This window comes from Excalfactoria chinensis, chromosome 3, assembly GCF_039878825.1.
Source record: "Excalfactoria chinensis isolate bCotChi1 chromosome 3, bCotChi1.hap2, whole genome shotgun sequence".
NCBI lineage: Eukaryota > Metazoa > Chordata > Aves > Galliformes > Phasianidae > Excalfactoria > Excalfactoria chinensis.
Genome location: NC_092827.1, coordinates 68,531,283 through 68,548,748, shown reverse-complemented (window position 1 = coordinate 68,548,748; position 17,466 = coordinate 68,531,283). Strand labels below are relative to the sequence as shown.

Sequence of the window (17,466 nt, the reverse complement as noted above, 5' to 3'; positions counted from 1 at the left end):
CCTTATCTGCTTCCTTAACTTAAGTTGCAAGGGCGGTAAAAAGTAAGCTTACCTTAAATGTGAGGGCACTAATATGATCTGTTTTACTTCCTACTGTTCAGTGTTGTTGAATGTACTTACACATAAATCCCTTGAAATGGTCTAATGCTATACATTCAGATTATTTGTTCTTTCTGCTCTGTCATTTGAAATAAATTTGATTGTGGATGTATACAAAGGAACTACACAAAACTTCAGTGGTACTGCCTGAAGCAGGTCACAGGCACGATAGCATGATGGCACTGCAAAACTCAGATGGTAAAATCATAGAATCCTTTGAGCTGGAAGAGACCTTTAAAGGTCATCTACTTCAACTCCCATGTTATGAACAGAGATGTGTACAGCACTATGAGAAGAGATTATTACATATCACTGGAAGACGTACCGGTGTAGGTTAATGGTGGTTACTGACTAATATCTTGGTTGGTGTTTGAGCATTTTGCTGTGTGTCTTTATGTTTGTTTCCATTGAGTACCGAGTTTGTTTTTGTTTTTTTTTTTTGGATGTGTGTGCAGAAACAGATGAGCTGTGGCTAACTGCACTTTGAAGAATACAGAGCATGGTCCACACGAAATCCCCATGTGGATATGTCAATCCCAACCTGGCAGTGCTTGCTGTGTTGAAAACCAGATCTGATTATCTGCAACAGATAATGTTGTTGTGGAATTTTCTTCCCAAGTAGAATGAAGAGCTACTTCTTGAGAAAAGGCCAGTTTTCTTTCCCAAGTGAAGCATTAGTTTTCATCAAGTCAACTGGAGTTGACTGCTCACAAGCTGTAGAAGCATTTGTCCATTTATATTTCTTTCCAGAAACACTTTATATTTTATTTCACAGTAATGCAATTAATGAGGATACCATTTGAGCCCATTTCCTTCTTTCCCATATCAAACTCCTGAGAAGAGAACAATACTGAAATCTCAAGCTTGTGCAAGATGTTGTCATTATACACCAGCATTTATTTTGAAGTTAGTAGCGCTGGTGTCTATTGAGAGCAATAGAAATGTTTGCTGACAGCAATTCAGCGTTGTGATGCTGAACTATTTGATTCATTCACATACTTCGATAGGTTCATATGGTGGACCTCTTGTTACAGTTAATCATTTTGTGTCTGGCAACAGTCAGCATTAGGAGGCTGATGTGCTGTATGCATGTAACATTTAAAATATTTAACATAAATATGTAGCATTTAAAATAATTAAGGCCACAGAAATGGATTTATGGTACACAACTGAGAGCGTTAAAGAACTAGAGGAAAATGATTAGACTTGAATAATTTTGAGGGGAAAAAAACAGCATTAATATATTAGGTGCAGTTTCTCCTTCCTGCCTTGACATCTGAACTTTCACTTGAGATCTCTTGCCTGTATATGAACTGCCTGACTGTATGCCTTTTTAGAAAATAATGAAAAGATCAAGTTCATCTTCTCCTGCTTTCTATATAACGTATCAGTTTTGTTATTTATATACACAATTACTATAATATACAGTGAAATCACATAATTTCATTCACTTATGATTGTGTTTAGGTATGTTTTATTGTTACATGTGGCTCATCTATTCCAATACATATATTGCGCTTTGTGTTCTGTGTGAGTGATCCATCCTCTAAATGCTTCACTATCAGGATTAGATGCTGACTCTAAACCCAAGCACCTCAGAAGGCTTATTGTCATTTGATTTTTAAAATCTTTTTCCAATGTTGGTAGAGAACTCCATGAAGAAGAAAACAAGTGCCTCATTTGTAGTGTTTTTTATTTTCTTTGTGTTGAGAATTGAACTGTTTTGATATTGGACAGGCTGATAGATGAAAAAGAACCAATTGTTGCAAAACAGTATCTCACAAGTACTAAAAAAAACTCCATGATTGAAGTTATTTGCCAGTATAGATATTAAGTGTTGTGGGCTATTAGTGTTTCTGGCTCTGGACAAAAGGGAGGACTTCAAATCAATGAGTTAAGTCCCTTGATTTACATTCACATCCCATGAATAAGCTGTTGGGGTGCATTGTACTGTATGAAGGCATCTAGCTGAATGCCTTAGCAGTACTGTATATCACCTGTGTGAAACCATTAATACTTCAGTATTTTCACCACTGGAAAATTCTCTGAAATTGTTAGGAGTAAACCTTGTAGGAGGAAGTAGACTTATAAGTATTCTTATTTTTCTATTTTTAGCATTTCAGAGTGCCACTTTAGAATGAGAAAATACTGTGCTTCTGAAATGTTTTCTATGTTTCTCAGCAAGGTGACCCCCTCTTGCTCAAGCGATAGCTGCTGACTTCAAAATGAAGAAGAATTCTGAAGGCTGCTTGGCAGGTTGTGGTGTTCTGCAACTGAACACTTTTGATATGGGTGAAGCAAATGTTTTTTAGCTCCTCAGATTTGGTGATTTTTAAATGAGCCAGGTCGCTTAAGTGTAATGCTTCCTGAACATATATATAAGACTGTGCAGGCTGAAACTGGTCATGTTTAAATTCTGTTATAGCCACTTATCTTCCTTAGAAAAATAAAGTACTCTTTACCAACTCAGTAGCATTCTGCTGGGTTGCTAGGTACAGGAGGGAATACTTGTGTTATTCTGGCCACTTAAAACTCCTTTCTTGTGTTTGCTTTTTTTTTTCCCCCCCCCACCATTTGCTCTTCTAAAACAGAGCAAGGAGAGCCACGCGATGGCAGCAGTGTCCTGCTCAGTAATGGAGCTGCAGAAGCACTGTAGTTTTGAGAGTTACTTAACCCTCCCTCCCCCACCGTTCAGGTGGAGATCTCAGGAAAATGCTTTAGAAGACTGGAGATGGTGGAGCAGTAGATACTTTTAAGACATTAATTTCAGTAAAACTGCATTTTCTCAAAAGGCATCCCCAAGGTTGTTAACTGGTCTGTGTTCCTTGTTTTTAATGCTGTTAGTGCATTTCTCTTTACTCTGGAATGCAATTGGCTTACAAATTATCAGTGTTACCTGCTTATTATTAAGATTAAATATATGTATATCTGAATACGGAGAGGCAAGGGTGAACCAAGTGGATCCCATTCCTACAACACCTATGTAAAGAAGCACACATGACTTGTACTATTCATAGTGCCTGCAGTGCCTCTGATAATGTGCACTGCAAGGCTTCTCTCTGTAGTAGCTCACTTAATGATCATAATATGCTGCTCATTTTGTAGTCCATTATAAAACCAGGGGTCTTAACATTTTCTGTCATGCTGATAAGTCAGTGCATTCAGCTATCCTGTTCCGTAAACTTGAGTCCACTACCTTATTGTTAGGGGTGATATTGTCCTTTGTTAGTTAAACAGATGCCAAAAAAAAGCTCTCTAAATCCTGTTGTTTAAGTAGCAAATTCTGAACAGATTTAGGAGAAGTATCATCTCCAGTTTGCACTCCCCTCAGCAGTAACCATTAAGGGGAAGTTAAATTATGCATTCAGAATGAACTTTATTCTCTCCGAGACTGTTGATTTCTTACCAAAATAAGTGTAGATTGCCTGTTCAGTTTTACTGTGTTTGCTCTGATTGGGTTTGTCACATAATCATACAGCCTTAATGCTGCTTTCACTTTTGCATTTTTGCATATTTCAATTTTCTCATGTAATTTGGGTTGCGTTTTTAGTTTTGAAGTCCTTCTATTTAATTCTTGTAGCTGTATGTCATCATCTGCTTAAAAAGACCATTTCTACTACCAGTGGGTTTGTCTCAGTGCCTGGTTACATAGTGATCTGGTCAGGTTTGTGCAGAAGGTTCTGCAGTGGAGACAAGTGAGTGGTGAGTGAATATACAGCAAGAGGTCTGTGTGGTTAGGTTTAATTATGACAGTGACATGAAACGGCAGGGTAGGCGTTTTTGGTGAGAAGTAAAACTGCTGAGGTGTAATGGTGGTAGAAAAATCTCAGAAATGTGATTGAGTAATGGAGGTGCTCTCGAGGAGCTGTGGATGGCTATTGATCCTGTACTTCAGTGTCGCTTCAGGCAGCAGTGTTTCTACCACATATTGACCATATTGAAGGGACACAAAGTTAGGGCTTTTGGAGTTCCCATTATGTTGTTAGTGCTAGCTGGTTCTTGTACAGCCAGATTACTTGGGTATCAGTTCAGTTAAGTATTTTGAATGCACCTCTGACTAATGCCTGGAGGTAATTACTTGTTAGGTGTGCAACCTCTGAGCTTCACTCCAGTTCTCAGTCTGCACTGTTTGCCTTAGGAAGGGGGTTACAGTGAGTATTACAAATAGGTTTCAGCTACATTATTACAGCTGTGGATATTTATGTTGCATATTGTTGCACTTCATAACCCAGATAGTTGCCTAAGAATGTGATGGGATCTTTCATGTTTGGAGCTCAAGAGGGAAGCTTGTCTCTACTGCGACTGTTGTGACCTTGCTTACAAGGTTGCCTACCATAATTTAACTTTCTCCTGAATACAGGTTAAAGTAAAATTTAGCCAAGCCCTGCAAAACAGCCTTATTGACCTGGGAACCTGTTATGATTTTGCGGCACACCTTTGTAATGAACTCACCTGAAAAGGTATTCAGATTCAGGCCAGCAAATCCTTAACAAAAGGTTAGACTTAGGCTAGGTTATATATTAATTGCTTGAGCTAAACTGTCAGCAGTATAAGGCATATATACATACGTCCTGTCAGACAGTAACCAGAGAGGGAGAAAGGAGATTTTTCCAGTTCTGTGTAGTTACACTAAAACACTTTCAGTGTTCTATGATAGCTCAACTAACCTGTGTAGTCAAATTATGAGCTAGGAAAAAGTTCTTGGCTTTATGATGACTTATCAGTAGAGGGTGCTGTGAATCTTTTGCATTCATTCTGCGTAGGTTGTATGTTTACCAAATATATTTTTAGTTATTAGTTTATTATCCAAAATGTAGTTCAATTATACCTCCGCTTATGTTACAGTATGGTTTACTGTAGTAAATCTTGATAGCATTAATTTCGTTTCACAAATGAACTATTTCTATTTAGTAAGATTCCATGTTATAATGTGATCAGCTCTGTTATGATGATTTTATGATTAGAGTGTGTTTGCTCCTATTTATGTATGGTAATAAATTTATGGAATCTTGTTTATAAGCTTACAAAAACACAAACACTGCCATCACGTTTCTTACTGATATTTACTTTCAGTGTGATAATGTCATCATGACATTCAACATCGGGGTGGTAGCAGGCAAATGTGAGAAGGAGGTTGTATGAAAAATCGGTGTAAGGAAAAATAGGAAAAAAGAACTGAGGTGAACAGAATATGAGGAAAGATTAATAAGAGATGTGGAGATATAAGGTTGCTTAAATAAAAGGCATGGCAATCAGGCAAAGGCCAGGTGACAATCTTGTTTTTGGAACTATTGCTTTGCTGGCTCTGCCTTTCTATTTCCCATGCCCTAATTGCCTTGCCAGGTCCATAATGTTCCCAGCATTTTCCCCACGGTTAGTGTCCCAGCTGTTTGCAGCCTTTTCTGCCAGTTGCTGGTAGATGGAGCTGTAAATTCTGCTGCTGAAAGCAAATGGAAAGCAGACTTCAGACTGACTGGGCTTTTCAGTTATCTTCAAGTCTGAAGGGAGTTTCTTGGAAAAACTCTTATTAGTAAAATGATTTTGATTTCTGAAAACTAATAGAGGAGTGTGCCAGGGGAGCATCTTGGCCCTTCTATCCATCGTTCTGCCAGTTCCATTCTTGGGAAACAGATAAAAGACATGGTTCCATTTAGAAATACTCTCAACTCTATTTGGCTTTTGTAGAAAGGGAGCTAAGGACACAGAAATTTACTGAAGATTAGCTCTTCTTTTAAGAAGAAATGAACAAACCTTGTTCTATTTCTTTACTATGTTTTGGGTCACACTTTGAGCAGTAATTCCCAATACAGAGTTCCTGCATACCCTGAGCTACATTTTTCTTTTTCCTACTATAAACAGGGAATGTCAGGATCATACTCACAACGAGGAACAGGACAGCTGATCGTAGCAAAACAAAGTCCATGGCCTTCTTTCATGCTGAACAAAGTCACCCTTGAGTAGGGTGCTTCAAAATATGGGACAAGTCCAGATATCCTCTGTAGTCTGTATTTATGGCTAGCTATTTTGGGGAACTTTCTTCCTGGGAGGCATGCCTTTGTGCTTCCTACCCTTTCTGCCTACCTGAATTAGTTGTTTGGGACTCAGGACTGTGGATTGTTTCCCTTCAATTCTGTATGATTTTGCTATTGACTGCTGGTGGGTGCTATACAGAACCCAGAAAGAAGATGTGTTTTTATGGAGGGCTGTCTCATGGCTTTGTGGCTGGGCCATCAGCTGGTCATGTCAGGCCTAGTCCTTGCTTCCTAGTACTGTCCAAAAAGCACGTGATGGTTGTTCTTGCTATGTGGAGTAGATCTTTCTTCTACTTGTAGCAGGAGAAGTGGGGAGTGCAGGGGAAGCCATTGGGATCCAGACCATGGAGCACTTTCATTTTTGGTCATCTGATAGCTCTACTGGAGTGAAAGGTGGTGACTGGCATCTAAACCTGATATGAGTCAAGGTGTTGAGAAAACTAAACCAACATGTCTGGAGGCCAAAGGCAGGATGGCTTCTATACCAATATCCTGGTGCTGCTGGTATTCCTGTTCGTTTAGGTAGAGATAGCAAGTCTTAGTGATGAGAAAGATACAGTGTGCGTTTCAAGATGTTGGTCTGATACTTCAGCCCTGCTTCTGAGTGATCCATACACTGAAACTCATCCTATAGCAACAGTAGCCATTGCAACTCAATTTAACAGCTACTTTTGTTTGGGACAGTCACTGTAAAGACTGTAAAGCTCCTTCCTGAGGTGGCTTGGGAACAATCACAAAGGGTGTGCAAGATGAGTTTACTCTTTTGTTCTGGCACAGGCTTCTTGTATGAACATAAGCAAATGGCTAAAGTTTCTTCCTGCTTGTCTTTCTTTTGTGGAAGACTGGAACAGTTGATATTGATTGCCTTGGATGAGGTGATAGTAGCTTACCATTTCTGCAATACAGAAGGTATTGCTGCTGTAAATGCAGAAGATAAAGTATTTAAGCATAAAGCAGTAAACATGTGCCATGGTGGGAAGTCAACATGTTCATTGTCTTCCTAGAGTGATTTTAGGCTTAATACTGGGTTTATCTGAATTAGCCTTTCATGAATGATTGATTACTGTGTTGTCATCTTGTGAGGGCAGAAGGAAGTTTATTATAATCTGAATACTCATTGGGGTAAATTAATACTTAGAAATTCAGTGCAGTTGAGGCTAGACTAGCTTGGTAGGTAGCTAAAATGAACTTGGTATAGAGCTGATGTAGTATGCTTGTGAGAAATGGAGATTTGTGGAGACAACTAGAAAAAAAGTGACATTTTTCTTCTAGAAGTTTAATTCAGTATTAGTGGTCTGAAAATGTGTCACGCTGATATTTCTGAAAACAGCTCTTGGACTAGGAGTCACATCAGGTGACTCTAAATGCTTATTGTACTGACACTCAAATCTCAGTGTATGATGAGATTTCTGAATTGCCAGTGGGCAGGAAAATACACTTCAGAAGTGTAGTTCATTATAGATGTTCATCTTGGGATGAGAAAAATCATGATACGGAAGTGTCTATTTCTCTGCAGAGGTTGTAGTATACTGTGTGTCTACATTTGCATGCTAACTGCTTTGTGGGCCTGGACTAGGTTTCAGGTACGAAGTTGGAAGACACCTTGTCCTGTGAGCCAACCTGTCTTCCTCCTGTAATGTTTCAGGAGTACTATGAAAATGCTGCTTTTTAACACAGTCTCATTCCTTTTTCCCTTCTGTCCGCAGTGAGATACAGTTCAGCTCTTCTAGTACCACCACTTCAGAGAGCCAAGAACCATCTTCCGGGGATCAGGCAGCAAGTGCTCTTCAGCAGCAGCTCCTTCTAATGGTAGCACGAAGGACCCTCTCAGAAACCTCACGGGTACATTGTAATATCTCAGTTTCTAGCATTTTGATAAACTGCTATACAAACAAATGCTGCAGACTTGTTGCGAAGACAATTCTGTTAATTTCCTTTGCTTTTTTTGCCCAGTACTGCTCACTTATTTAGATTTTTTTTTATGCTGATGGATGCAATTCAGGTACTTTCTACTTACACTAAGGAGAGTCCAGGAGAATAGAGGTGTTACTGGCTTGAAGGGTCTTTTTTGCACACAAGTGATAAATTGCTCTGCAAAATACGGTTCTGTGGTCTGTGCTAGGCTCCGTTACATTAAAAGCTTATCTCTGTCTAATTTCATTGGAAAGCAAGAGCACATAGCTGTTAGGAATTTAGACGCACCACCACGTTTTGATAATATTACATTTTCTTTGGATTCATTAGAATCCTAAAACCTTATGTCTGGTTTCCCTTTTCTGAATCAGGCAACCAGGCTTCTGGATGTCTGTTGTGGAATGTCAAAGCTGCATCTCTCAATGCAGCTGATAAAAGAAAAAAGCCCTCAGACTTCATTTAAAATGGCAACATGTGGTCATATTTGAACTTTACCATATTTGGGGTCTGGGACCAATGGCTCGAGGGTGTAATCTTGCTTTGACAGTTCCCTTTATAATAATGTTAACCTTATCTTTTCTTCCACAGCAAGTTCTACTTTGATATTTATGTTTAACCTTAAAATGTCAGTTAATTATCTTACATCTTAGATTTTGAACAGAAACTTTAAACTGAAATCAAATCACATAGAGAAATTGTTTTGAGTTAAAATCCGGTAATTGACCCTGTTTGTTACAAATATGTGTTTGGACATAGACTTCTATCTAAAAGCTCAAATGTTTTCCAGATATTTTTAATATTGTAAGTTGCCTGTAAATTAGAGAACAGTTATCACTCTTACTTCTAGGAGAATTGCATCATTAAGAAAGAAGTAAGGCATGTTGCTCAGGCTTGTATAGCAAGTTCATAACAAGGGCAGGCAGTAATTTCAGAATTTCCTGTTCTCTGATTTATTATTGAACATGAAATCCTAAGCCTTAGTAAGTCAGGAGAAGTTTTGTTACAGACTACAGTGAAGTTAGATTTTTGGTCTGTCTCTGACACAATATAAACTTAAATTTACAAAGTGAAGGTTTATTACCCCTGCCCTTCTCCCCCCCCTTTTTTTTTGTATATATATGTGTATATGTATATATATATATATATACACGAAGCACTGTTACACTTAGTGAGTAGCACTGGACCGCTCAGAGTTTCCCAAATACAGCTCAAAAATCTGACTACAGCCCAAGTACTGCAAGTCTTGTGTAATCAACTTTATCCAAATATTACAGTTCCTCTGGAGCCAAAATGTTCACTTAGATACTTGGTTAAATGGATGTTAAAATGTTCTCAGGAGTGACTAATCAGGTCTTCAGATCTTTTTAATGGATTCTGTTGCCAGTATTCTTTTTTCTTTTTTTTAGGTAGTTACAGCAAACATTTTTTTTTATGAAAATGGAGCTAATTATTGCAATAGATTGAATTTCATGTTACTTTCTGGTAGGACAAAGAACCCAAGAGGAATGAAACTGTGCCAGGATTAGCAAGTGTAATATTTTGAAGTAAATTTTTGCTTGAAGAATGTAGTTCAGTAACTTTTTAAAGTGCTGATAGAAATGCTAGTATGTTAGATATCTGTTCTAGTTTCCACGAAATAAATAAGAAGCATTATTTCCAGTGCAACCTACATAATTTGAATTGAAGATAATTACATTCTCTTTATTCCTGTTTGGGAAAAAGAATTCTGAAACTTAATATGAATTTAGCCTTTTAAATACCTGTATTACTGGCAGCCATATGCCAGTGTGGAAAAGTATTTTGTGTATTTCTTCTTCGTTTGTTTTTAAAGCAACCCAGTCAGGACCCTGAAGAGTCTTCGTGTTCTTCAGCACAACGGAAATTGAACAGGCAGTTTTACCGTTTTATTATATTCCCTGGTAAATGGATTAAAGTCTGGTATGATCGGCTGACCTTGTTGGCACTGCTGGATCGGTAAGCTTTCTGCATCCAACTTTACCTGTATGTGGTGCTCATCCCTGTGTGTCCAGGGCAGGCCACTTGAGAAGAAAGAAGCAAACGTTGTGTTAGTGTCATCTTCAAGTTGAGTAGACAGATACTTGTTTGTTCAAAGTAGAAGAAAATGTTTTCCTTTAGAGTTTATTTTGGTGGTTCTCACTACCCTTCATTTTCAAGAGTGACTTCGGTTTGTATGGGCACCAGGTTTGTGGAACAGTCCTTAAATTTGATGCTCTGCTGTTGGATCAAATGATTTTAAGCTTTCTGTGGAAAAAATCAATATGACTTGTGAGTCAAGTACTGCAGTCTTTAAAAAATATATTAAAAAACAATGGGTGATATTCAGAATTGGATTTTTCAGCTGCTCCCTCTGTTCTAGTGTGGTTTTATTTGTTTAGAGCAAAATTATTTTCTTGGCATCTCTTCTTCCTGCAATCCCTCAGTTTCATTCCACATCAGCTCTTCAGACAGTACCCTTTGTGGTTACACCTCATGTGATAGTTGGTCTGACTACTTGAACATGTTAGACATGTTAGCCTGCATACCTCATAGTCATTACTTCCCTGTTGCTAGTTGGTTGTTTCTTTTGGGCACATGTTAAGCCCATATTATATGCTAGTACAGGCTACACAATAGAAATTTCAGAGGACAACTTTTATACTTTGAAGAAATCAGACAGTATAGTCAGGAAGCGTAGGTTCAAAGCAGGTGCTTTTCTTAATTGCATAGAAAAATGGTTGCTAATAAACCTTTGTTATATCCTGAATGTTAACATTTTTTTTCCTTTAGCTTCTGTGTTCTGATGAAACACATAAAACAAATAAAACATAGGATGGGCAAATATCGCTGTTCATCTAATTCTTCATTGACAGATTTTCATTAAATGATTGTCTTATTTCCTTATTTAAATATTTTCTTTTGTAGTGATGCACTTGCATATGTACAAATCACAACTGCTTTGGAATGCTTTTTGGGAAAGGATTGAAGGGTGCACTGAAGCTCAGCATAGACTATGCCTTTTATTTGTAGATTTTGGCTGTTACAGTGTCTAAGGTTTTTGGTAGAGGAGTTAAGATACTCTTAAACATGGAATTAAGGTCCTCTTAAACATGGAGTTAAGGTGCTCTTAAACGTGGAGGTGTAGTTTCAGGACTGAAATCTCAGGTCTTTCAAATTCTGATAGCTCCAGCGTTGATTGTTTATACCAGCTGCAAATGGATCTGCCTTGCTATAATGAGTATATAAATATTTTTATTATTATTATTCACACAGGACAGAAGATATAAAGGAGAACATACTTTCTATCCTCCTAGTTGTTCTCGTTTCACTTCTTGGATTCCTGACTCTGAACCAAGGCTTTTGTAAAGACATTTGGGTTTTGTTGTTCTGTCTCGTTATGGCCAGTTGCCAGTATTCTCTCCTAAAGGTAGGAAACAAGTTTGTATCCAGCTACTGAATTATCTTCTAGCTTCTATGAAGGCAAACCCCTGTAAGCAAACATTTCTGTTTTGTTTTCAGAGTGTCCAGCCCGATCCTGCTTCACCAGTACATGTAAGTGTTGCTAGAACAGGTTTTTTCCCCTTTGTTGTCACTTTTGTACTGTGCTATTCTGTGAAACCGAGGAATAACTGGTTTGTTGTTTTCGGTGATTTATGAAAACGATACTGCCTTAATTTTAAATCACTGAATTTGATACTGCTGTTAGGAAAGTGCTTTCTACTCTAATACTCAGTTAAAACAATGCATCTGGACCAATTTGCTGAAATTCAGTACTGTGGCCTTGTGTTTTCTTGGCTTTCCTTGGGAACTGGGCTGAACACAGAAGAAGTTCCAGATTAACAGTATGGTCAGTTGGGATTTGAGATTAGGAATTGTTTTGTTTGTTTGTTTGATTTATCTGTTTGTATTGATCTGTTGTTGCTTCTGTATTTCCCAATAATATGACTAGCTCATCAGATGGTGTAGATTCTTCTGTTTGTTATATGTCACTAGTTCATTGCCTGTGTTCTGAAGAAACAACCCACTCAGTGATTGAATGCAGATTATAAAGATCTATCTATATAGGTAGAAGTCTGTATATTCTGAGAAGCTGAACGCTGACCCTTACATCCCTCTTCAAAGAGCCTGTTTCTTATCCAATTCTGTCTTCATAAGACTGGTTTAAGATCATCAGCCTATAACTGTGGCCTGACCCCTACATCTGTCAGTGTCTCAGCACTTCTGATTTGCAGGTCTTGGGTTGCATTCCAGGGGTGGTATGGTCCCTTTCTTGCTTTTACATCTTCTGCCCAGATGCTCATGTGTTTGTTTATTATTCCTTGCAAGTTTTTGAAGAACCCCCTTCTGCCCTCAAGGCTCCAGAACAGCATGTTTAAAACTGCAGGTCTGTTTGTTTATTTTGCTTTGGCAGGGAATAATTATTTTTGTCAGTTTTGAGGCTGGAAATACAGGCTGAACTTGAAATTGAGTTTATTTACAAGTGTACACTGTACATTGCACTAAGATGGTTTTCAGCAGATTCTTATTTTCTTTTCCATGTCAGTTATTATGGGGTGAATTTAAGGTATTGTCATTTGTAATACATCCACAGGATATCTATGACTGCATAAAAAGCAGGGAAGGCTGGTAAACAGCAGCTTCTCTTACAGACTCAATCCATACATTATACTGTAGTATTTTAAATGAATTTAAATAAATATTCCTACCTTAGTGTAAAGTTGTTTTTTTGAGTGATTAAAATCAATTGATCAATTCAGCTGTGATGTGTTTAGGCATCCCTTGAATCATAATCAAATAGTTTATAATTCACAGGCATTCGTAACATGCACGTTTATTTAAGCCAAGTGGCAGACCTTTAATCAAACTTCATTATAAATATACTTAGCCCACATTTTTAATTATAATAAAGAAAAACTAACTACTGAAGTAACATCAGAATGTTTTTTGAGCAAATTCTGGGTTTGGGTTTCAGACTTGAACAATAGTGTTACAAGTGTTATTCACCATATTGAATATACCATGTTCTGTTCATCATGTAGCAAACAGTAGAGCAAAGTAACAATAGATGTTTACAGCTTCCCAGTGCTTTTCTAAAATTTATCATGGAGAGTTTTTCTGTGGGAGGTTTTGAAGGTGGAAGATGAAATCCAAATAGTCTAGCTATCTCTGCCTTATGTCTTACATCTTAGTATCAAATAAAATAGGTATTTGTAAATGCTTCCTTGAGCTATCAAGCACCACAAAAAATAAGACAATGTGTACTATTACATAACTAATACGACTACATTAAAGCTAAAGAGAATAATCTCTCTTGATATTATATAAGGATGCAGAAGAGTAGGGGAATTAATGAATGATCAGTTTCAACCTTGGTTGATTCTATGATTCTATGACTGTATTTAGACAATACATAGTATTTGAATGAGAGCTCCTAGCTGTCACATACTGTATGGAGTAAGAAATTAAATCTTAATCTTAGTTTAATCTAATATTAAGCTAATACTTTGAATTGTTTATTCACTTATATATGTTTTATTGAATTGTGGTAATATTCCTTTTTAATCAACCTTGGTGGTGAAGTTGGAACTTGTTGTGCTCTGCAGCACCAGTCCTACAGATAATAGTTGCTACCAGCATTTATCGCATCAGCAGGTTTAGGGCTGTTTCCTGCTACAAAATCAGAGCATAACTTTTTTGTCACCCTGTGCTTTAGCCTTTTCAGATCTGGTTAGCTAGGAGCTGGTGGCCTTTATATTTCTCTTCACACAGGCCTATGTGTTTCTGGGATGTTAAAAGAGGGGACAGCCTCCTCATTGGTGTGGTGGGGAGCATTGTGTGAAGTCCATGTCAAATGTGAGTTTATGCTGTTAAAAAAACTGATAAATGTAAGAAATACCAAGGACTGTAGAGTATTAAATTCCGAAATGTAAGAGATCCCTTCAGGTGTATTTCAAGGTAATTGGATTGATAATTGGATTCCATTGATAATTGGAAGTTTTCTTGGTGGTGGTTAGCAGCAGCAGATTGGCTAGTAAAGATTGTACCTGCAGTAAATGTTCTATATGCTATATGAAAGGATCATGAGAGCTTATCTTCAAGTCCCTCTTAACACAGCTGAATAGTTTAGGATATAGTTCAGGTTTCCAAAGGCATTTGAGTTTTGAAGATTTACAATCACAATCTTAGTAAGGTTTACTAAATCGCTAATGTAATTATACTGTCTCAGTCCTTTTACCTGCCAAAGCAGTCAGTTAACTAAGCAGGGTAACTACCACAGGCCGTTTAATATTCTTTATAGGATTTAGAAAAACTATTTTAAATTCCTTCCTGTATGCTTTTCTGTTAGAACTGAGCACACATGCTTTCCTATAAAACCTTCTGTCTTTTTTTTCTCGCATATGTGCGCACAAACAAAAAAAATAGTTAAATATTCTGAAATTGCCCTTGCAGTAATAGGTGCTTTACTTCAGAATTTCACACTTCAAGCATAGCTTTGTTGAAATCTTCATGTTATTGAAACCTGAGATGCATCAATGCTGTTTGTAGGATGTTGATATTTCTGAATTAAGAAATACAACCTTGAAAAATTCAGTGAATTTTCTTTGCTAGTATTAAGGGAAAGCAGGAATTTTCTCTGAATTTTTTTTTTAGTGCATAAGAAGTGGTTGTTTGGTAAGCTAGGTCTAAAATAGAAGATGAATCCAGATTTACTGATTGAATTCTTGTGAAGGAGGATGCAAGGCAGAGAACATTCACTAAGATGGAGGTCAGTTCTGTACATAAAAATTCAACAAGCTATGCAGCCTGTATCCTTCCCTATTGCTCGTGGTTTGCTCCTGTTGATCCAAGATCAGGCAGTATTTTCATTTCACTATTCTGACTCGCTCCCCAGTGCCACCTGAAAAAAAATAAATAGAGAAGTTAGTATTTACTCACATTTTGTAGGTTGTTCAGATAGCCTTTCAAAGCTTCTTTCCCCAGTCCTGACTGTTGTTGTTCTTACTAGCATGGTAAGAGCGATCTGCTTAGCAGTAAGAGTTAAATACTTACTATAAACTTAATTGAATATGTCAGTGCTCTTCTTGGAACTAAAAGATGTGAGGGGCTGAAACAGTGGACTCCTGGTTGTTGTCTCCATCTTACCCAACTGCCTTCAAATAATTACCATGCAAAGGTAAAATCTGGTTCTACAAGTAAAAAGATAAGACAAGAATGTAATGTTACGGGCAGAAATCTTTGGTCTGCAGTGTGGATCAGGATATAAATCATCGATCAATTGTTTGTCTGCAGTATTTACTGGTTTCTTTTCCCTAGGCACAGATTGCATTTAAGATAAATGAAGATTAAAAATAGGCAGATTGTATTATTTCAAGCATTTTTTTTAAAGTCAGATTTTTCTTTCTAACTCTCCTCTGATGTTTTCATGGATTTGTGTCCCAATCAAAACAAATAAAACCTACACATGCTCTCCTGCCTTCAGTAAGAATGAAACTCAGATTAGTCACCAGCTAGGATTAGTCAGTCTTGACTTGATTTACATTCCACGAATGTAAGGTGCAGTGTAAGCATGCTAGTTCCCTGCAATCTGCCACCATGTTAGCTGATTGATCCATAAGAGTGTGTAGATCAGTTAATAGCCGTGCTAACATACGAGCTTGGCTGACAGCCAAATAAAATACAGTCACTGCTTCAAATCAGTGAGCAGGCACAAAAAAAACCAACCAAACACAAACAAAAAAGGCCTTTTATTATACTCCCTTAAAATTACATTTCACAAACAAAAGCAACTTTTTCACAGCAACTTTCTTTTGCAAAATAAACCTGAATCCTTGTCAGTTTTCTCCTGGCTTCTCACATGGAAAAATCTTTTGACACGCGGATGTTCTGGATGCCTTATGTACACTGAAGTTTGCTACCAGAAGAGCAATTAAGAGTTGTTTCAACTATTACTCTCTGGCTCATGACCCCACAACAATTTTCTGTAGGGTTACTATGAGCCGCATGTACTAGAGATGCATATGGAAGGTGCTTTAAAACTTGTGTTTGTAAATGCTTGTGGCATTCTCCTGTGTCTGCAGATGACGGGCAGTTTCCAGAATTTTTTTGTCCTTGCTGGAGATAAAGGGTCCTCTTCAGAAAGACACCTTCTTGTAGTGGTGTCTGCTGTCAGTTTTGTGGACGGTCACATCACATACCATTGCTGCACATTACCTGCCATCTCCATGGTGTCTGGTAAAGTGCTGTGGAATCAGGACAAGAAATTGGATGCTATTAAGTAGGCTCAGACCTTTTCCTTTTTTTTCTTTCCAGGTTGTAATTGTATTTCAAGAAGTCGTAAACAAATAAAATTCAAGCTCCCTGAAACACAGTCATTACCATAAGTTCTGTTTATGTATAAGATTCAGACAGATGGGGATGTTTTTTCTCTTCAGAAAATGACTACTTTTGTGATTGGTACATTTTGAGAGGTTCCAAAGATTAGATTTGCAAAATCATGAATGATTGCTGGCATTAGTCTGAAATACTTTGGATGTTTTTTGAAAGCCTCCTCTGGAGAAGATTAAAAAAAAAAAAAGCCTTGTTATATTTTTATTATTAAGTAGTGCACGTAAGTCATTAAAACATTCTGTATGACTCCTGAACCTCTCTCTGCTTTAATACAATGTACACAGTAGGAGAGTGAATACTTAATTCAAATACTGCTATTTTTTTTTCTTTTTTCTTTTCCAGGGGCACAATAAAATCATAACCTACAGCAGACCTGTTTATTTTTGTATATTATGTGGCCTTATTTTGCTGCTAGATGCTGGATCTAAAGACACAAATCCTTCAGTTTATACAATGTATGGCTTGAAGCTTTTTTCGCCTAGATTTCTCCAGTCAGCCAGAGACCATATATTAGGTGAGTCAATATTTTTCCTAAGTCTGTAAAAATGAATTAAGCATTAGCTGGGGAAGTCTGTGTTTTCCCACACTGGCAATCAAATGCATGTTATGGAGGTGCAACTCTGAGTCAAATCGATAGAAACATTTGGAATGACTTAAGACATGTGAGAGGGGGGAACATTTGGCAACTTTCCCTCATGTAAAAAGTGCTCTTAATGAAATGAGGTTCATAGAAAATTCTCTATAGAAAACTAACAGTCACTGATGTTATTAGCAAAAGACATCATCTGTGAAATGCAGTTTATCTTTGTAAGAGCTTGTCTATGCGGAGCAGTTACTGCAGAATAAGCTGAGTTTTATATTTAATGCTTGGAAGCTAATCTCTGCCAAGTCCTCAGATGAACATTCATCTGTTCATGAAGAACATGCTTTTTCTTGATTTAGTTTAATCTTGATGTCCACATGGTGAGTTACTGTGGAGCAGCCACTATGCGGTAGCTTTTTGAACCTGCTTCCTTCTGGATTTGTGTTCTGAAAT

General features: G+C 37.5%; 1 protein-coding gene across 1 annotated transcript in view; it reads left to right on the top strand.

Moving 5' to 3' along the window:
- Positions 1–17,466, top strand: part of PCNX2 (pecanex 2) — a 145,783-nt gene that overhangs the window by 27,144 nt on the left and 101,173 nt on the right. The window contains exons 9-13 of the mRNA XM_072331450.1: positions 7,838–7,973; positions 9,877–10,019; positions 11,316–11,469; positions 11,562–11,594; positions 16,773–16,944. Of these exons, the coding sequence (XP_072187551.1) occupies positions 7,838–7,973; positions 9,877–10,019; positions 11,316–11,469; positions 11,562–11,594; positions 16,773–16,944 (638 nt within the window). The remainder of the gene's footprint in view (positions 1–7,837; positions 7,974–9,876; positions 10,020–11,315; positions 11,470–11,561; positions 11,595–16,772; positions 16,945–17,466) is intronic.